Source organism: Pristiophorus japonicus, chromosome 1, assembly GCF_044704955.1.
Source record: "Pristiophorus japonicus isolate sPriJap1 chromosome 1, sPriJap1.hap1, whole genome shotgun sequence".
In the NCBI taxonomy this organism is placed as follows: domain Eukaryota; kingdom Metazoa; phylum Chordata; class Chondrichthyes; family Pristiophoridae; genus Pristiophorus; species Pristiophorus japonicus.
The window spans coordinates 277893640-277916422 of NC_091977.1; the positions used below are offsets into that span (position 1 = coordinate 277893640).

General features: G+C 43.3%; 1 protein-coding gene across 1 annotated transcript in view; it reads right to left on the reverse strand.

Moving 5' to 3' along the window:
* rims2a (regulating synaptic membrane exocytosis 2a) overlaps window positions 1-22783 on the reverse strand; it is a 1685585-nt gene that overhangs the window by 637628 nt on the left and 1025174 nt on the right. The window contains exons 16-18 of the mRNA XM_070888461.1: window positions 18259-18306; window positions 10159-10289; window positions 2335-2355 (exon numbers count right to left, since the gene is read on the reverse strand). Of these exons, the coding sequence (XP_070744562.1) occupies window positions 2335-2355; window positions 10159-10289; window positions 18259-18306 (200 nt within the window). The remainder of the gene's footprint in view (window positions 1-2334; window positions 2356-10158; window positions 10290-18258; window positions 18307-22783) is intronic.

Genomic DNA, 22783 nt, shown 5'->3' on the forward strand with positions numbered 1-22783 from the left:
AGGAATAATAAAGGGAAAAAGTCGCTGGTGGGCGTAGTCTATAGGTCCTATAACAGTAACTACACTGTTGGACAGGGTATAAATCAAGAAATAATGGAGGCTTGTAATAAAGGGACGGCAATAATCATGGGTGATTTTAACCTTCATGTTGATTGGACAAAGCAAATTGGCCAGGATAGCCTTAAGGAGGAATTCATAGAGTGTATCCGGGATAGTTTTCTTGAACAGTACATTGCGGAACCAACCAGGGAGCAGGCTATCTTAGATCTAGTACTGTGTAATGAGGCAGGATTAATAAATGATCTTGTAGTAAAAGATCCTCTAGGAATGAGTGACCATAATATGGTTGAATTTCAAATTCAGTTGGAGGGTGAGAAAGTTGGATCTCAAATCAGTGTCCTCAGCTTAAATAAAGGAGACTACAAAGGTATGAGTCAGAGTTGGCTGAAGTGGACTGTGAAAATGGACTAAAGAATGGGACGCTTGATGAGCATTGGCAAACATTTAAGGAGATATTTCATAGCTCGCAACAAAAATATATCCAATGAGAAGGAAAGACTGTAAGGGAAGGGATAACCATCCGTGGCTAACTAAGGAAATAAGGGAGGGTGTCAAATTAAAAACAAGGGCATACAATGTGGCCAAGACTAGTGGGAGGCCAGAGGATTGGGAAATTTTTAAAAGCCAACAGAGAACAACTAAAAAAATGATTAAGAGAGGGAAGATAGATTATGAAAGTAAACTAGCACGAAATATAAAAATAGATAGTAAGAGGTAGTACAGGTACATAAAAAGGAAAAGAGTGGCTAAAGTAAATGTTGGTCCCCTGGGGAAATAATAATGGAGAACAGGGAAATGGCAGAGACATTTAACAATTATTTTGTATCGGTCTTCACGGTAGAAGACACTAAAGGCATCCCAATGGATAATCAAGGGGCTATAGGGAGGGAGGAACTTAATACAAGCACTATCACAAATGAAGTAGTACTCGGTAAAATAATGAGAATAAGGGCGGACAAGTCCCCTGGATCTGATGCCTTACATCCTAGGGTCTTAAGAGAAGTGGCTGCAGAGATAGTGGATGTATTGGTTGTAATCTACCAACATTCCCTGGATTCTGGGGCGGTCCTAGCAGATTGGAAAACCATAAATGTAACGTCTCTACTTAAAAAAGGAGGCAGATAAAAAGCAGGAAACTACACACGAGTTAATGTAACGTCTATCATTGGGAAAATGCTGGAGTCCATTATTAAGGAAGCAGTAGTGGGAAAGTTGGAAAAGCATAATTCAATCAAGCAGAGTCAGCATGGTTTTATGAAAGGGAAATCATGTTTGACAAATGTGCTGGAGATCTTTGAGGATGTAACGAGCGGGGTGGATAAGGGGGCAACAGTGGATGTGGTGTATTTGGATTTCAAAAAGGCATTAGATAAGGTGCCACATAAGAGGTTACTGCACAAGATAAAAGTTCATGGGGTCGGGGGTAATATATTAGCATGGATAGAGGATTGGCTAGCAAACAGAAAACAGAGAGTTGGGCTAAATGGGTCATTTTCAAGTTGGCGAACAGTGAATAGTGGGATGCCGCAGGGATCGGTGCTGGGACCTCAACTATTTACAATCTATATTAATAACTTGGATGAAGGGATCAAGTGTAATGTAGCCAAGTTTGCTGATGATACAAAGATGGGTGGGGAAGCAAATTGTGAGGAGGACACAAAAAATCTGCAAAGGGCTATAGACAGGCTAAGTGAGTGGGGAAAAATTAGGCAGATGGAGTATAATGTGGGAAAATGTGAGATTATCCACTTTGGCAGGAAAAATAGAAAAGCAAATTATAATTTAAATGGAGAAAAATTGCAAAGTGCTGTAGTAGAGAGAGACCTGGGGGTCCTTGTGCATGAAACAAAAAAGTTAGTATGCAGATACAGCAAGTAATCATGAAGGCAAATGGAATTTTGGCCTTTATTGCAAGGGGGATAGAGTATAAAGGCAGTGAGTCCTGCTACAACTGTACAGAGTATTGGTGAGGCCACACCTGGAATACTGCGTAGTTTTGGTCTCTGTATTTAAGGAAGGATATACTTACATTGAAGGCTGTTCAGAGAAGGTTCACTAGGTTGATTTCGGAGACGAGGGGGTTGACTTATGAAGATAGGTTGAGTAGGTTGGGTCTATACTCATTGGAATTCAGAAGAATGAGAGGTGATGTTATTGAAACTTTTAAGATAATGAGAGGGCTCGACAAGGTGGATGCAGAGAGGATGTTTCCACTCATAGGGTAAGCTAAAACTAGGGGACATAGTCTTAGAATAGGGGCCGTCCATTTAGAACTGAGATGAGGAGAAATTTCTTCTCTCAGAGGATTGTAAATCTATGGAATTCTCTGCCCCAGAGAGCTGTGGAGGCTGGGTCATTGAAGATATATCTAGGGCGGAAACAGACGGATTTTTGAGCGATAAGGGAGTAAAGGGTTGTGGGGAGCGGGCAGGGAAGTGGAGCATGATCAGATCAGCCATGATCTTATTGAATGGTGGAGCAGGCTCGAGGGTCCAAATGGCCTACTCCTGCTTCTATTTCTTATGTTCTTATGTCACAAGTCAGATCTAAAAGAGATGAAATTGTCTGCAGTAGCAGCACAAAGCAGGCTTATAGTGAATCGACAAACGCTTTTCATAGAATCATAGAAATTTACAGCATGGAAGGAGGCCATTTTGGCCCATTGTGTCCACGCCAGCCAACAAAGAGCTATCCAGCCTAATTCCACTTTCCAGCTCTTAGTCCCTAGCCTTGTAGGTTACGGCACTTCAAGTGCACATCCAGGTACTTTTTAAATGTGCTCAGGGTTTCTGACTGTACCACCCTTTCAGGCAGTGAGTTCCAGACCTCCACCACCCTCTGGGTGAAGAAATTTTCCCTCAGATCCACTCTCAACCTCCTACCAATTACGTAAAATCTACACCCCCTGGTTGTTGACCCCTCTGTTAAGGGAAATAGGTCCTTCCTATCCACTTTATCTAGTGACCATCTTTAAAAAAGGGGACAAGTCCGACTATGGCAATTACAGAGGAATCTCCCTGTTATCAGCCACTGGGAAGGTCGTCGCCAGAGTCCTCCTCAACCGTCTTCTCCCTATGGCCGAGGAGCTCCTCCCAGAGTCACAGTGCGGATTTCGTCCCCTACGGGGCACAACGGACATGATTTTTACAGCGCAACAGCTGCAGGAAAAATGCAGGGAACAGCACCAGCCCTTATACATGGCCTTCTTCGACCTTACAAAGGCCTTTGACGCTGTCAACCACGAGAGTCTATGGAGCGTCCTCCTCCGCTTCGGATGCCCCCAAAAGTTCGTCACCATCCTCCGCCTGCTCCATGACAACATGCAGGCTGTGATCCTTATCAACGGATCCATCACAGACCCAATCCACAGCCGCAATGGGGTCAAGCAGGGCTGCGTCATCGCCCCAACCCTCTTCTCAAACTTCCTTGCTGCCATGCTCCAACTCACAGTCGACAAGCTCCCCGCTGGAGTGGAACTAAACAACAGAACCAGTGGGAAGCTGTTCAACCTACGCCGTCTCCAGGCCAGGTCCAAGACCACCTCAACCTCTGTCGGCGAGCTACAGTACGTGGATGACGCCTGCGTCTGTGCACATAGAGGCTGAACTCCAGGACATAGTCGACATATTTACTGAGGTGTACAAAAGCATAGGCCTTATGCTTAACATCAGCAAGACAAAGGTCGTCCACCAGCCTGTCCTTATCGCACAGCACTGTCCCCCAGTCATCAAGATCCATGGCGTGGCCCTGGGCAATGTGGACCACTTTCCATATCTCAGGAGCCTCCTATCAACAAGAGCAGGCATTGAAAACGAGATTCAACACCGCCTCCAGTGCGCCAGTGCAGCTGTCGGCCGCCTGAGGAAAAGAGTGTTTGACGATCAGGCCCTCAAAACTGCCACCAAGCTCATGGTCTACAGCGCTGTAGTAATACCTGCCCTCCTGTATGGCTCAGAAACATGGACTATGTACAGTAGACACCTCAAGTCGCTGGAGAAATACCACCAACGATGTCGCCACAAGATCCTACAAATCCCGTGGGAGGATAGACGCACAAACATTAGCGTCCTCGACCAGGCCAACATCTTCAGCATCGAAGCACTGACTACACTTAATCAGCTCCGCTGGGCAGGCCACATAGTTCGCATGCCAGACACAAGACTCCCAAAGCAAGCGCTCTACTCGGAACTCCTTCACAGCAAGCGAGCCAAAGGTGGGCAGCGGAAACGTTACAAGGACATCCTCAAAGCCTCCCTGATAAAGTGCAACATCCCCACTGACACCTGGGAGACCCTGGCCAAAGACCACCCTAAGTGGAGGAAGCGCATCCGGGAGGGCGCTGAGCACCTCGCGTCTCGTCGCCAAGAGCGTGCAGAAATCAAGCGCAGGCAGCGGAAAGAGTGTGCATCAAACCAGTCCCACCCACCCCTTCCCTCAACGACTATCTGCCCCACCTGTGACAGAGACTGTGGTTCTCGTATTGGACTGTACAGCCACCTAAGAACGCATGTTAAGAGTGAAAGCAAGTCTGCCTTGATTCCAAGGGATTGCCTATGATGATCTAGGCCCCTCATTATTTTATACACTTCAGTAAGGTCTGCCCTCAGCCTCCTCTGTTCCAAAGAAAACAAACCCAGCCTATCCAATATTTCCTCGAAATTCTCCAGTCCAGGCAACATCCTCGTAAATCTCTTCTGTATCCTCTCTAGTGCAATCACATCTTTCCTGTAATGTGATGACCAGAACTGCACGCAGTACTCTAGCTGTGGCCTAACTAGTATTTTATACAGTTCAAGCATAACCTCCCTGCTCTTGTATTCTATGCCTTGGCTAATAAAGGCAAGTATGCAGTATGCCTTCTTAACCACCTAATCTATCTGACCTGCTACTTTCAGGGATCTGTGGACATGCACTCCAAGGTCCCTTTGTTCATCTACACTTCTCAGTGTTCTACCAGTTAATATGTTTTTACACCACTCCGTTTGACTTTAATTGAAAAGAAAAGAAAATTAGGCGCAGTATAAAACTAGCTACTGATTCACTGGGAGCCCATTTCATGCCAGCAAAGACAAATTTAACCCCCACATGGTTTAGATCTGGTATAAATCCTGTCAGCGTGGTATTATGCTAACAGAACATGAATTTCATGGGTCAACCTACTTGCATAATTATCCACAGCTCAAGGTACAGATTTTAATGCGTGCGGGAGTGAAAGAATAGTGGGACAAAAACTCTGGCCTTGGAAAGGTTAAAAAGGGATTCAAATCCATTGGCAGAGGTTGAAGAGTATAATATAGCTCCACCTAGTGGACTACTGCTCCAGCTAGTGGACTACTGTGATAATGCAACTGCTGATGTATAATAATAAAAGGGTTATGTCACCAAGTCACCTGGCAAGTTCCTATGTATTAGAGCTATCTTGTAAGTGTCTGTTTGTGATGTCGCAAAGAATATATTACAGAGGAAGAGGGCTAAGTAGGCAGGCAAAAAGGAAGGGTAAGGAAACTCAGTTTTACAGGAAGGAATCTGCAGGCAGGTTACTGAGCAGCCCAGCACCCAACCTCCTGTTTGGGAGCTTCTCCGAGAGTGCTGCACGATGAGAAGGGAAACCCTCTCTACCACTCTGTAATCTCATCTCCATCCCTAAACACTGCTTGGAAAGAGATGGAGTTGGCCTGAATACACAGCCAACCAATAATATGACTGGGTGTGTCAATCCTAAGCTGCATGATAGCTGCAGATACCCTGGCAACTGAGATTACAATTCTGCCTCCGATCTCGACTGAGTTGGACCCTCAGAAGACAGTTTTCCCATAATGACTGCCAAGTATGGTTGTTGGCATCTTGATGAGTATGGCCAATCAAGCTTTGCTGGCCACTGATCTTCCTGACACGCCTTCTTTCACACAGTACCTTTTGAAGCGGGACATATCACTGTTATTGGATGCTTCTAAAGAAATATCCAACACTATTTTTTATCAAGCTTTCACATATCTTAATGGTGACTTTGGGCCTATTGTCCCAACTTCCTAAGAAGATAAGAACATAACAAATAGGAGCAGGAGTAGGCCATTCAGCCCCTTGAACCATTCAATAAGATCATGGCTGATCATCGACCTCGACCTATACCACCTAGAAGGACAAGGGCAGCAGGCACATGGGAACACTACTACCTCCAAGTTCCCCTACAAGTTACACACCATCCTGACTTGGAAGTATATCGCCGTTTCTTCATCGTCACTGGGTCAAAATCCTGGAACTCCCTGCCTAACAGCACTGTGGGAGCACCGTCACAACAAAGACGGCAGCGGTTCAAGAAGGCGGCTCACAAACACCTTCTCAGGGGCAATTAGGATGGACAATAAATGCTGGCCTTGCCAGCGATGCCCACATCCCAGGAACGAACGGGAAAAAAATCCACTTTCTAGCCCGATCTCCAAATCCCTTGATTCCCCAAGACTCCAAAAATTTGTTTATCTCAGCCTTGAATATATTCAGAGACTCAGCATCCATAGCCCTCTGGGGCAGAAAATTCCAAAGATTCACAACCCTCTGAGTGAAGAAATTCCTCCTCATCTCTGTCTTAAATGTCCAACCCCTTATCCTGAGATTGTGACCCCTAGTTCTAGACACTCCAGCCAGGGGAAACAACCTTTTCCTTTGAGAATAAAAGCCTCCGTCTGCACTAGTGAGGTCTGGTCACCTCTGTCTGAGGATGTGTGTGTGCAGGTACTGGGGTTTGTCTTCAAGCAGCTCACGAGCAGTCAGACCTACATAGTGTCTCCCCTTACTGGCACATCAAAAAGCTGGATTCTGATTGGGAATCCAATTGATGCCATTGAAGTTGGTTGGGCATATAAAAATTACATCAATTAGCACTAAAGCTTATAGAAACATAGAAACATAGAAAATAGGTGCAGGAGTAGGCCATTCGGCCCTTCGAGTTGAGAATCTATGCAGCCACAGAATTTTTAAAAAAATTGTACTGAAAAAGCCTTCAAATTGTTGAATGCATGTTCTTACGAGAACCTTTAAACACACTGCTGTATATAGTTCAGCACCTATCAACCTTGGATGCCCATTATATAAGAGCGGGATTTGCAGTTGCCACAGGCCTGGCATATTGGCCGTAAAATGATGCATCATTCTAAACTATTATGAAGGTTCCTATTTCAGAGAGAGGATTCTTCGGCACAGCAGAAATACATGTCGTGGAAGGAAAATCTTGCAGGGCCCACTGAACTGTGTACCCGATTTCCAATCTACACTCCAGGACGAATTCATAAAATCCACCCTCGCAAATGGTGCACGTTACGTGGAACATTGAAACAAATCCAAAATGCTAGTCCTGGCCGCGTTTTTTGAAAAAGGAATTTCTTCTTGAACTGTAGAAACGGGTTTGATTCTATTCAGTATTGGCTTGGCCTCTCTCACTGAAACTAAATAAGATTTACAGCCATCAAGGCTGTGGAACACTATGGGCTTTTCCAAGACATTTGAAAAAAATAGATGCATGTTCTATGGTGTCTTGAGTTCATTTGTAAACTTTCTTACCCATCAGCTTCCACAGTTTGGATGGAACCTTCTCAATCCCCACGATTCAATGAGAGAAAGTGACACCCTCCTGGTTTTGTGCATTACTCTGTCGCACTTTTGTCAGAATTTTTTTTCACATATCTACTGTAAGATTCAATTACCTTTGACACTTGCAATTAGCAACTAAGAATAGCACAGGGTCTTTTTCCTTTGGAAACTGCCTTGTGCAACTAGTACCCATAGTGAGTAATCACTTTCCAATCGTGTAAAGTTAGCATTATTGTTCATTTAACATATAAATTTGTTTCACAGATGGCACTTCAAGTCCAGAGTAAATTTATCTAGATGTAAAGTCTAGGAGGCGTATTGCCATTTACATTCTACAAGCTGGTACAAAGTCTGTCTTATAAATTGTCAACTTTTAACAACAACAACTTGTATTTATATAGCGCCTCTAACATAGAAAAATGTTCCAAGACGCTTCACAGGAATGTTATGAGACAAAACGTTTGACACCGAGTCATCTCAGAATCAGGGGCCGCCCATTTAAAACTAAAATGAGGAGAAAGTTTCTCTCTCAGAGAGTTGTAAGTCTATGGAATTCTCTGCCCCATAGAGCTGGGTCATTGAATATGTTTAAAGCAGAGATAGACAGATTTTTGAACGATAAAAGAGTAAAGGGTTATGGGGAGCGGGCAGGGAAGTCGAGCTGAGTCCATGATCAGATCAGCCATGATATTGCATGGTGGAGAGGCTTAAGGGGTCAAATGGCCTACTCCTGCTCCTATTACTTATGTTCTTATAAGGAGAAATAGGACAGGTGACCAAAAGCTTGGTCAATGAGGTAGGTGTTAAGGAGCATCTTGAAGAAGGAAAGAGAGGCAGAGAGGTTTAGGCAGGGAATTCCAGAGCTTAGGATAGAAGGCAACAGAAGGCAATGGTTGAGCGATTATAATCAGGGGTGCTCAAGAGGACAGAATTAGAGTATAGATATCTGTACATATTACAGAGATAGGGAGGGGCGAGGCCATGGAGAGATTTGAAATCAAGGATGAGAATTATGAAATCGAGGCGTTGCTTCACCAGGAGACAATGTAGATCAATGAGCACAGGGGTGATGGGTGAACTGGACTTGGAGCGAGTTAGGTCACGGCCAGCCGTGCTTTGGATCACCTCAACTTTATGTAGGGTAGAATGTGGGAGGACAGCCAACAGTGTGTTGGAATAGTCAAGTCTAGAGGTAACAAAGGCATGGATGAGGACTTCAGCAGATGAACTGAGGCAAGGGCGGAGATGGGAGATGTTACAGAGGTAGAAATAGGCGGTCTTAGTTATGCTGCGGATATGTGGTTGAAAGTTCATTTTGGGGTCAAATATGACACCAAGGTTGCGAACAGTGTGGTTGGGCCTCAGACAGAAGTTGGGGAGAGGGATGGAGTCAGTGACTAGGGAACGGAGTTTGTGACAGGGACCAAAAACAATGGCTTTGGTCTTCCCAATATTCAATTGGAGAAAATATCTGCTCATCCAGAACTAAATGTTGGACAAGCAGTCTGACAATTTAGAGACCGTGGGGGGGTTGAGAGAAGTGGTAGTGAGGTAGAGCTGGGTATCATCAGAGTATATCTGGAAACTGATGTTGTATTTCAGATGATCTCGCCAAGGGGCAACATGTAGATAAGCAATACGAGGGGGCCGAGAATAAATCTTTGGGCGACAGAGGTAACTGTGCGGGAGTGGGAAGAGAAGCCATTGCAGGTGATCCTCTGGCTACAATTAGATAGATAAGAATGGAACCAGGCAAGTGCAGTCCCACCCAGCTGGACGACGGTGCAGAGGCGTTGGAGAAGGATAGAGTTGTCAAGGCTGCAGACAAGTCAAGGAGGATGAGAAGAGATAGTTTGCCTTTGTCACAGTTATAAAGGATGTCATTTGTGACTTTGATGAGAGCCGTTTCGGGACTGTGGCAAGTGCGGAAACCGGATTGGAGGGATTCAAACATGGAGTTGCAGGAAAGATGGGCACGGATTTGGGAGACAACAACACATTTAAGGACTTTGGAGAGGAAAGGGAGGTTGGTGATGGGGCATTAGTTTGCAAGGACAGAGAGGTCAAGGGTTGTTTTTTTGAGGAGAGGGGTGATGACAACATTAACAACAATGAATGTAAAATTCAAAGCAATGAAACCATTGAGCTAATGGGCAGTGTAAGCATGTAAATGTTCTGGAGTAGGAGATTTACATCAGAGCGGCAACTATAATTAGGGAAGAGCTTAAATCATCCGAGAACATTCCCATGATTGCCTAAGGTCCAATAGGAGAGTGGCACTGTGAGAGGACTGGGAACCGGCCAGCTGCCTACCCAGTCCGAATAGGAATTCTGAACACAAATTTAAATAGGCAAGAACTCAGCATGAGATTAATCAGATAAATCAGGTAAAATTGTCAAAAATAAAAAAATAATATCAGGAGGCAAATATTTAAATGTGTATTCAAATTTAAAATCTCAACAAAACTTTTCATATCAACAATTTCACGTGAAAAGGCAATTAAAAAACCCTACCTTCGGTCAGGAAGAAAGTAAATTTTGACATAGGGATTCCTTGGCCTCCCCTCTTCCCTGAAAGGAAGATCTTTTGCTCCAAGTATTGTAACAATAAGCTGGTGGCCAACTTTGTCATACCAGAGTTTTATCTGTTGAAAGATCATGTCATCATATAATCACTGCTCTCTTGTTAATACCTGCCTGAAAGTATTGCTTTTAGGATATACCTTTCAAGCCCGTACTCTCTAAAATCCTTCACAATCTGAAATTGTTATGCTACATTTCAATTCACCTGCACAAGTTATATTAACTCTGGGAGTGGACAACACAGACGTGCGTGGCAACTGTGAAATAGGTGTCATTATTACCGTGTTTTGTCATGTAAACAGTCCTATCAAAGGGTTTAATGAATGTAGGGTGTGTTTCAAGTAATATCCTACAAGACACAATAAAGGGGCTAAAATTACAGCCTCACTAGATCCGTACGAAGTGCGCATGGACCCGGCGAGACCTCGCAAAAGCCGGTTTTCGGAGCGCGATGCACATGTGCCAAAAACCGGCTTTTCCGATCTGTCAAGATTTCTCTTGACAGATCCTCCGTATCCTCGGAAGAAGGACATTCACGCGGGAGCGATTGGGCTATTTGTAGCATAACCTCCTTTTACCAGCACAAGAGTTTTAAAACATACAAAAATTAAATTTAAATACACATTATTACTGTACAAACTGTTACCATAAGGTAAGTTTATTTAAACCCTATTAAAACACATTTTAAAAAATTCCAACATTTAATTAACTTTAATTTCAATTAATGTTAAATATGTGAGGTTTTTTTTATTTATTATGTTGTGTTTCTTGTTTTAGGGGGTTATTCTCATTGATAGAAATGGGAGCTCGTAAAAACGGAGTTCTCATTATTATCAATGAGAATACTGCCGTGATTGATGGTCCAGGCCCACGTAACTCCAGCATCTCCGTATATACGGAGAAGTCCTCTCCCGGTACGTTGCGCATGGAATGAAGGCCTCCGACCGCAATCAAAGGTGCCTCCGGGACTACCAGTTTTTCGTAAAAACATTTTGGGTCGGAGGTGTTCGTCCGAAGGAAGCCTCCGACCAGGATTTTAGTCCCATTCTTATAGATGGTAGTTCAAATCTATTAATTAATTAACTGGCAAAACTACACTGAAACCTTGGATTGTGCAAAATGGATCCCTTTTTCCAGCAGTAACATGTAGAGGATACAGTCTCACTGCATTGTGGTCAGAGACCAGGTCTAAAAGGATAACAATGAACATGGTCAGTATATCACACTTATTATTGCACAGCTCCTTTAATCAACAAGGACATTTTAAAAAGTCAAAAATAACACACATGAAAGAATAAATTAGATAATGACATTTACACCTTTTCAATGTCTCAAGAACTAAAACAAGCTAGAGACCAATCTGTAGTTTACTACATCTTTAATGCATTAGATGGACTCAATAAATTGTGTAATTCAAATTTAAAAATCAACAAAATATTTCCAAAATTACAGACATCATCTCTCCCTCTCTCACTTTCTGGCTCTCACTTTCTCCCACTGTTATTTCTATTGTCGAAGTACTCTCTCTCTCTCATGTCTCACACACGGCTAGTGTTGATATTACTGGTTCTCGCTCTCTTGTTACTATCTTTGTTACAGTTCTTATTCTCTTATCTTTTTTCTCTACCAAATGGGTCTCTCACTCACCCTCACTATTCTAAGTATACTCTCTCTTTTTTACTCATTCACTTCCTTGCTCACCCGCTCTGCCAGCTTTTTTCACTCACTCACTCATTCACTCACTCTTTCCATTCCAGTTGTCTCAATCACTGGGGTTGATTTAGCTTGTATCTCCTGGCAATAACAGGGTAATGACAGCCTCATACTGGGATTGGTAGTCTTACCGCCCCATTAATCCCCAATGATACAGCCAACAGCATATTCAAAGAGGTCTTCAGCTGTGCGCCCAAAGCGTCGGCCAGGATTTCAACATGCAGATCAGGATCCGAACGTCTAGATTGCCATTCCCCCTTCCGCGATTGCCACTCTCACTCCACTGCATTTAGCTTTCTGTCAGTCAGGGTGGTCCAATATTGGTAGGATTCAATCCGGAGAACTGCATCAAGATACCTAGGTGATGCCCCACAGCTTGCAGAACCATGAAGCAGCAAAATCACGGCTGCTTCTTCATTTAAAGTGCGGAACTCTGGCTGCAAGCTCCACCTATCAGTCGGCTAAAACTCAAAATCAACCCAACTCACTCCTTCCATTCCAGATTGTCTCACTCTTCAATTCCAGACTGTCTCACTCACTCCTTCCATTCCAGACTGTCTCACTCACTCCTTCTATTCCAGACTGTCTCACTCACCCCTTCTATTCCAGACTGCCTCACTCACTCCTTCTATTCCAGACTGCCTCACTCATTCCTTCTATTCCAGACTATCTCACCCACTCCTTCTATTCCACAATGTCCCACTCACTCCTTCTATTCAAGACTGTCCCACTCACTCCTTCTATTCCAGACTGCCTCACTCATTCCTTCCATTCCAGACTGTCTCACTCATTCCTTCCATTCCAGACTGTCTCACTCACCCCTTCTATTCCAGACTGTCCCACTCACTCCTTCCATTCAAGACTGTCTCACTCGCTCCTTCTATTCCAGACTGCCTCACTCACCCCTTCTATTCCAGACTGTCTCGCTCACTCCTTCTATTCCAGACTGTCCCACTCACTCTTTCAATTCCAGACTGTCTCACTCACTCCTTCCATTCCAGACTGTCTCACCCACTCCTTCTATTCCAGACTGTCTCACTCACCCCTTCTATTCCAGTCTGCCTCACTCACGCCTTCTATTCCAGACTGCGTCACTCACTCCTTCTATTCCAGACTATCTCACTCACTCCTTCTATTCCAGACTGTCTCATTCACTCCTTCTATTCCACAATGTCCCACTCACTCCTTCTATTCAAGACTGTCCCACTCACTCCTTCTATTCCAGACTATCTCACTCACTCTTTCCATTCCAGACTGTCTCACTCACTCCTTCTATTCCACAATGTCCCACTCACTCCTTCTATTCAAGACTGTCCCACTCACTCCTTCTATTCCAGACTGTCCCACTCGCTCCTTCTATTCTAGACTGTCTCACTCACTCCTTCTATTCCAGACTGTCTCACTCACTCCTTCCATTCCAGTCTGTATCACTCACTCCTTCTATTCCAGAATGTCTCACTAACTCCTTCCATTTCAGACTGTCTCACTCACTCCTTCTATTCCAGACTGTCTCCCTCACTCCTTCCATTCCAGACTATCTTACTCACTCCTTCTATTCCAGACTGTCCCACTCACTCCTTCCATTCCAGACTGTCTCACTCACTCCTTCCATTCCAGACTGCCTCACTCACTCCTTCTATTCCAGACTGCCTCACTCACTCCTTCTATTCCAGACTATCCCACTCACTCCTTCTATTCAAGACTGTCCCACTCACTCCTTCTATTCCAGACTGTCTCACTCACTCCTTCTATTCCAGACTGTCTCACTCACTCCTTCCATTCCAGAATGTTTCACTCACTCCTTCCATTCCAGAATGTCCCACTCACTCCTTCCATTCCAGACTGCCTCACTCACTCCTTCTATTCCACAATGTCCCACTCACTCCTTCTATTCCAGACTGTCCCACTCACTCCTTCTATTCCAGACTGTCTCACTCACTCCTTCTAATCCAGACTGTCTCACTCAATCCTTCCATTCAAGACTGTCTCACTCACTCCTTCTATTCCAGACCGTCCCACTCACTCCTTCCATTCCAGACTGTCTCACTCACTCCTTCTATTCCAGACTGTCTCTCTCACTCCTTCTATTCCAGACTGTCTCATTCACTCCTTCTATTCCAGGCTGTCTCACTCACTCCTTCTATTCCAGACTGTCCCACTCACTCCTTCCATTCCAGACTGTCTCACTCACTCCTTCCATTCCAGACTGTCTCACTCACTCCTTCTATTCCAGATTGTCTCACTCACTCCTTCTATTCCAGACTGTCTCACTCACTCCTTCTATTCCAGAATGTCCCACTCACTCCTTCTATTCCAGACTGTCTCACTCACTCCTTCCATTCAAGATTGTCTCACTCACTCCTTCTATTCCAGACTGTCTCACTCACTCCTTCCATTCCAAACTGTCTCACTCACTCCTTCTATTCCAGAATGTCCCACTCACTCCTTCCATTCCAGATTGTCTCACTCACTCCTTCTATTCCAGACTGTCTCACTCACTGCTTCCATTCCAGACTGTCTCACTCACTTCTTTCATTCCAGACCAGAGAATTGGGATAAATGGGCAACTTTTAGGTTGACAAACTGTAACTATTGGGGTGCAACAGAGATCCGTGGTGAGGCCTCAACTATTTGCAATCTATATTAATGACTTAGATGAATGGACCGAGTGTAATGTAGCCAAATTTGCTGATGATACAAAGATAGGTGGGAAAGCAAGTTGTTTGGAGGATGCAAAGAATCTGCAAAGGAATATGGATAGGCTAAGTGAGTGGGTAAACATTTGGCAGACGGACTATAATGTGAGAAAATATGAGGTTATCCACTTTGGTAGGAAAAATAAAAAAGCTAATTATTATTTAAATGGGGAAAGATTACAAAATGCTGAGGTACAGAGGGATCTGGGGGTCCTTGTACATGAAACACAAAAAGTTAGCATGCAGGTACAGCAAGTAATTAGGAAGGCAAATGTAATGTTGGTCTTTATTGCAAGAGGGATGGAATATAAAAGCAGAGAAGTCCTGTTACAACTGTACAAGGCATTGGTGAGACCACACCTGGAGTACTGCATGCAGTTTTGGTCTCCTTATTTAAGGAGGATATACTTGCATTGGAGGCAGTTCAGAGATGGTTCACGAGGTTGATTCCTAAGATGAAGTGGTTGTCTTCTGAAGAAAGGTTGAGCAAGTTGGGCCTATACTCATTGGAGTTTTGAAAAATGAGAGGTGATCTTATTGAAACATATATAATTCTGAGCGGGCTTGACAGGGTAGATGCAGAGAGGATGTTTCTCCCTCGTGGGGGAATCTAGAACTGGGGGTATAGTTTCAGAATAAGGGATCACCCATTTAAAATGGAAATGAGGAGGAATTTCTTCTCTTAGTGGGTCATGAATCTTTGGAATTCTTTATCGGAGCGTGCTGTGGAGGCTGGGTCATTGAATATATTTAAGGTGGAGATAGACAGAGTCAAGGGTTATGAGAGCGGGCAGGAAAGTGGAGCTGAGGCGAAGATCAGATCAGCCATGATCTTATTGAATGGCAGAGCAGGCTCGAGGGGCCAAATGGCCTACTCCTGCTCCTATTTCTTATGTTCTTATTCCAGACAATCTCACTCACTTCTTCCATTCCAGAAAGTTTCACTCTTGCATTCCAAATAGTTTCACCCACTCCCTCCTTCCATTCTGAAATGTTACTCTTATTCGCTCCTTCTATTCCAGGAAGTCTCTCTCTATCATGCACTCAGTTCTACATATTCCCTCTTGATAATTTTTAGTTTTACCATCGACAGAGATTTGTTTGAATAATGATGCAAACTACAGATATAGCTGAGAATAAAATGAACACACAATTCCTCAAACATGCAGCAAAGCAAAGAGGCATTCTGTCAAATTGCAAATGAAGATTTAATAAAAATATATTTGTAGTCTAATGTTCTATGGAGAGGTAGAAATGATATCTAAACTTAAGCTCTAATATGCTAGCAAACAAATTGTACCCAAGTACAAACCCTACCCCAGCCATCCCTCATCCAGAAACTATTTCACAATCAACAGTATGGAATGATCTTGGTATTTATTCCTTTATAGGTTTATGATCTATAGGTGAGATTTTAATCCTTTGCAGAAGAAAGCAGATTCTTTCTGGTTTTGCAGTGATCAACCCCACTTCTCCCAAAATGCTAATGTGCCCTTCGCTGGTGAAAATATATTTATTGAAAGGAATTTGGGGATTTGTTAACATTTAACAAATGTTTCTACTTTTAAATGGACAGTTTCTTTGCCATAAGTAGGCAGTATACACATTTCAAGTCAAAAAAATATTTGCAGCAAAAATGTTTCCATTATGGATGTCTTATGGATGTCTGGTGCTCTACCCCACTGGGAACAAGACACGAAAGAAGGGTTGTATTTGTAACAAGCCTGAACAGATGGAGATCAGGCCCATTTCCCCAGTAACACAGATAGGAATGTCATATCTAGTCTGATTGTTAAAATACAAATGTAATTGGTGATCTTTCATGATTTAACATGCTTCTTTATCGGTCTAAATGTTGAAGTGCCAACACTATGACAGGATGTTTATAAAGGAGCTGTGTCTTCATCACCTTCGCAGAAAGCACAACAGCAAGCATAATTTTGCTCCAATTATTTATTTTAGTGAACTATTCTTTATAATATTGCATATGAACAAAATTTGTCAAATAAATTTTTCTAAATCAGCATAGGATAAAACATGATGCTTTTCTGTGGTCACGCAAGACCCGATTTTAAAATCAGGGCAGGAGTTGGGTAGGTGAAGGGTGTTGCAGGTGACTAACTATCCTGATCTCGGCAGCATAGTTACTCAGTTTCTCGTCAGAAATCGGCCGTGAGCAGCAGCAAGCCAGCAGGCAATGTCGGATGACAGGAGGCCGCCATTGTGGACTGATGGAACAGTCCCCAGCACTCAGGGTGGCTGTGGGGCTTTTGGAGGGCCTCGCATTCGAGGGGGGGGGGGGGGGAGGGGGGAAGCACAAGGTACAGCAAGCCTAAACTCCCAAAAAAATTTGATGTGCCTTTTTGGGCATCTTCTGGCCCTGATTCTTCTTTCCCACATGGTTGGCCTGGTGGGAATACCATGAAGGCTTTCTTGAGCAGGCTTCTGATTGAAACAGCAGTCGGGCCCCAATTAAGTAATTGCCCAAATCGGCATATTTTTAAAACGACCCCATCGATTTCGAGCAAGTATCCTTCTCATCTACTCAAAAGCGCAGGTTAAAATCGTTGTCAGTGGAATTGGTGGGGCACATTGCGGGGGGTTGTCTGTCTGCCGGTTTATATCAGGTAGGAAGGGTTAAAATCACCCCTGGAGAATTGTATGTTTAGAGTTCAATTCTGTTAATAATGTATATCCTTCAAACTTCAACACATACCAGATGGTGTACGGAAAAGCACATTGGAGTTCCTTGGAACAGAGTGTGCAAATAAACATGTAAACTACCCCATAACTCTGTCAGAAGGGAAGGCCTAAATAGCAATAAAAGTGTAAGTACCTCAAAATGGAATAGCAGAATTGCTACTATGCATTTAATAAGATAGAAAGGAGCCTAGTTTTCAACCAGCAAACAATTAGTTTGAGTCCGAGGGCTTGGACTTGTAGGCCTCAGTTCGGGAGCGATTCAGCAGTTCTCAGTCAGTAAGCAGGGTGGAGCACCACATGAAAGGAATGCACTCCATCTCAGGGGATGGAAGAAGAAGAAAAAACCCACTAATATCCATTTAAAAGCATACATCCTACTGACCGATTGGGGAGCAGAAATGGTCATAGCTGTGAACGGTGTTGTGGCTCAGACTGAACGAACCCTCCCAAATGCCTGGTTATAAACTGTCTCTGAACAGAGACAGAACAAAAGAACTGCTTCTGGCTTTTCAGGGTTATAGTTAATGACAAGGTCCTAAAGAAGAAGGGAGACCACCACAAACTTTGCCACAATATTTCTTGAGGTCTTTCTTACTGACTAGCATGATAATGTATAAGATCTGTTTGTATAGGTATCATTTGTTTGCCAATGGTCAATTGAAGGATCTAATGCAAATTGGAAAATGCAGCTCACTGTTCTTTAAAACAGTGTAATGGCAATGTGAATGAGTCTTGTTCCTGAACACATGCAGAGCTTTACTTAGTACTGGTGGGATGTTCTGGAGTATAAAGTATGCATATATGCTCGAAAAAATACAATAAAGGGAAAGGGGAGCAGACAGAAAATAAAATTGTTGCCATCGATTTACTTCTCTGCATTTTCCAAATGATAATATTTTCAGATATACAGTGCCTTTACCTGAACCCTAGGAACAAAAGGCGCTGTTCTTCTACTAAGGCTTTGGCTCTGGTAAGCAAAATTAGACAACAAAGAAAATAAATAAAACCAAACTAAAAAAATGTACAACCACACTCAGACACTTAAAGAAACTCTAAAATGAAAACAGGACACAATTACAGCAGCAAAAGCTTCACCATATCTCCCACGGCGCACTTCTTTGTTAAACAGTATATAAAGGTGGCATCATAGTTATACAAATACAAACCATTTTGCACTCTTGTATTTGCAACACGTTTCATCGAGGGGGTCAATAAACAAACTCCCTCACGGAATTCATCTTGATTTTTATAGTGCCTATTCAATACTTGCGGTCTAGATTTTAATGCTATCCCTTGGTGTTTGAAATTGCATTGTAAAAGCTCAAAAAGAGATCACAAATTGTCTGATGTTACATTGTATAACACACCGTTTCAACAGTGGTGAATTGTTTTTTTCCCACAGGTACTTTTTGGGATACAGTTTAACATTTTCAGACTTTGGGCACACTTCTATTTTTATTCTCTTTCTAATGATTTTGTTTCCCCCTCACTGCCACAATCCAAATGCACACAAAAAATCACCAGCAAAAGTCCTGTAAATTAGACATGAGAGAGGTTACAGTAGCGATTCAGAAAACACTCAGAACTTGTAACATTAAACATACTAAGAGGAAACAGAAGCAACAACAATAACATTTGTGTGAAAGAAGGCACGTTTAAAGAGTCAGGAACAGGAACACCACCCTGGATCTTATGGTGTAGGACATTAGCAAATAAATCAGGCAGGGTAAGCAACAAATAACTGGGATTTCAGAAATCCCTAAATGCACATTGAGGTCTTGAGGAACACAGTGCAGTTTAATCAATTGTTACATATTCAGCATTTCCCCCCCAAATAATTTACTGTACTGGTCCCAGGCAAAATGAATAACTGACTCAGGTGCATGAACAAGCAAACTCAAATGTCCTATTTGAAATTTTTACATGAAAGTGGGTCACTGGTAGCATTTCCGAGGGAATTTTCCCCTCTCCATCTCACATCTTCATAAACACGTGTGCGCAACACTTCAAGATTCGCAGAGTCGGTCCATGCAACGAAAAAGCCAGCTTTGGCAACATGGCTCGGGGTGTAGTGTACTGGTACATTTGTGGGCGGTCCCACTAACTAATCAGACGTGAGCGTTACCTCAGAGGAAGAGAGGTGGTTTCACAAAGCCAAAGAAAACAGCAGTCAAGTCTCTCCAGACCACTCGCACTTATGTTACTTTTGATTACATAACAAATAGGAGCAGGAGTAGGCCATTTGGCCTCTCGAGTCTGCTCCGCTATTCAATAAGATCATGGCTGATCTAGTCTTGGCCTCAACTCCACTTCCCTGCCCGCTCCCCATAACTCTTGACTCCCTTATCACTCAAAAATCCGTCTATCTCCACCTTAAATATATTCAATGACCCCCCCTCCACAGCTCTCTGGGGTAGAGAATTCCACAGATTCACGACGCTGAAAGAAGAAATTCTCCTAATTTACAATTAAAACCCAGTAGTTACCTGCTCTCAATCACAATCAGATATGCATCAATCAGATTGCAAAATGCTGTAGTACAGCGGGACCTAGGGGTACTTGTGCATAAAACAAAAAGGATAGTATTCAAGTACAGCATGTGATCAGGAAGGCCAATGGAATCTTAGAAACATAGAAGCATAGAAAATAGGTGTAGGAGTAGGCCGCCTGCTGCACCTGCATGCCAATCTTCAATAACTGATGTACCATGACAACCAGGTCTCATTGCACCTCCTCTTTTCCTAATCTGCCGCCATTCAGATAATATTCTGCCTTCATCTTTTTGCCACCAAAGTGGATAACCTCACATTTATTCACATTATACTGCATCTGCCATGTATTTGCCCACTCACCTAACCTGTCCAAGTCACCCTGCAGCCTCTTAGCATCCACCTCACAGCTCACACTGCCACCCAGTTTAGTGTCATCTGCAAACTTGGAGATATTACTCTCAATTCCTTCATCTAAATCATTGATGTATATTGTAAAGAGCTGGGGTCCCAGCACTGAGCCCTACGGCACTCCACTAGTCACTGCCTGCCATTCTGAAAAGGACCCGTTTATCCCGACTCTCTACTTCCTGTCTGCCAACCAGTTCTCTATCCACGTCAATACATTACCCCCAATATCATGTGCTTTAATTTTGCACACCAATCTCTTGTGTGGGAACTTGTCAAAAGTCTTTTGAAAGTCCAAATACACCACATCCACTGGTCCTCCCTTGTCCACTCTACTAGTTACATCCTCAAAAAATTCTAGAAAATTTGTCAAACATGATTTCACTTTCATAAATCCATGCTGACTTGGACCGATCCTGTCACTGCTTTTCAAATGCGCTGCTATTTCATCTTTAATAATTATTCCAACATTTTCCCCACTCCTGATGTCAGGCTAACCGGTCTACAATTCCCCGTTTTCTCTCTCCCTCCTTTTTTATAAAGTGGTGTTACATTAGCTACGCTCCAGTCCATAGGAACTGAGCCAGAGTCGATAGACTGTTGGAAAATGGCCACCAATGCATCCACTATTTTTAGGACCACTCTCTTAAGTACTCTGGGATGCAGCCTATCAGACCCTGGGGATTTATCGGCCTTCAATCTCATCAATTTCCCTCACACAATTTCCTGACTAATAAGGATTTCCTTCAATTCCTCCTTCTCGCTAGACCCTCGGTCCCCTAGTATTTCCGGAACGTTATTTGTGTCTTCCTTCGTGAAGACAGAACCAAAGTATTTGTTCAGTTGGTCTACCATTTCTTTGTTCCCCATAATAAATTCACCTTATTCTGATTGCAAGGGACTTACTTTTGTCTTCACTAATCTTTTTCTCTTCACATATCTATAGAAGCTTTTGCAGTCAGTTTTTATGTTCCCTGCAACCTTACTCTCATACTCTAATTTCCCCCTCCTATTTAAATCCTTTGTCCTCCTCTGCTGAATGCTAAATTTTTCCCAGTCCTCAGTCTTGCTGCTTTTTCTGGTCAATTTATATGCCTCTTCCTTGGATTTAACACTATCCCTAATTTCCCTTGTTTGCCACGATTGTGTCACCTTCCCCATTTTATTTTTACTCGAGACAGGGATGCACAATTGTTGAAGTTCATCCATGTGCTCTTTAAATGTTTGCCATTGCCTATCCACCGTCAACTCTTTAAGTATCATTCGCCTGCCTATTCTAGCCAAATGCACATCTCATACCATCGAAGTTACCTTTCCTTAAGTTCAAGACCCTAGTCTCTGAATTAACTATGTCACTCTCCATCTTAATAAAGAATTCTACCATATTATTGTCTTTACGTCTTGGCCTTTATTGCAAAGGGGATGGAGTATAAAAGCAGGGAAGTCTTGCTACAGCTATGCAGGGTATTAGTGAGGCCACACCTGGAATACTGCGTGCAGTTTTGCTTTCTATATTTACGAAAGGATATACTTGCTTTGGAAGCAGTTTAGAGAAGTTGATTCTGGAGATGAGGGGGTTGACTTATGAGGAAAGGTTGAGTAGGTTGGGCCTCTACTCATTGGAATTCAGAAGAATGAGAGGTGATCTATCGAACCGTATAAGATTATGAGGGGGCTTGGCAAGGTGGATGCAGAGAGGATGCTTCCACTGATGGGGGAGATTAGAACTAGTGGGCATGATCCTAGAATAAGGGGCCACCCATTTAAAACTGTGATGAGGAGAAATTTCTTCTCTCAGAGGGTTGTAAATCTGTGGAATTCGCTGCCTCAGAGAGCAGTGGAAGCTGGGACATTGAATAAATGTAAGACAGAAATAGACAGTTTCTTAAACGATAAGGGGATAAGGGGTTATGGGGAGCGGGCAGGGAAGTGGAGCTGAGTCCATGATCAGATCAGCCATGATCGTATTGAATGGGCAGGCTCGAGGGTCTGTATGGCCTACTCCTGCTCCTATTTCTTATGTTCTTATGTAAGAAGAGAGACACTTAAAAAAATAAGCAGGATGGCTTGCAATGATTGGAGCAGGGAAATTAATTAATTAATAAAAAATATATCTTAGTGTAGATAAAGGATATCTTAATTAGTAATGGGCCTTGGAAATGTGCAGGATTTCGGTTGGTCTCCCACAGTAACCCTTGCGGGAGATGGGCAGAAACAGCAGGGCCCCAGTTGCTCGGAGCTTCTGTTGTTTCCACGATTGCCTTTGTAAAGGGGCGGATTTTCTACCGGCCCACACAAGACCAAAATCATCGGTCGTGGAGCTGAGGGCAGGGATGGCCTTAGTCAACGTTCCCACACCCTGGTTCATCTGAGAACTGATGTGGTGCCAATACACCCAGTGAGACCAGGCATACCAGCCATCAATTGGGCAAAATTGGGCCCAACTGGTTTGAGGGGGTCCAAGCCAGGGGTGCAACCTGAACCCGTGAAGACTGCTAAATGTTTTTTTAAACATACCTTGATCAGCTCTCTTGTACTGGGGGCCAA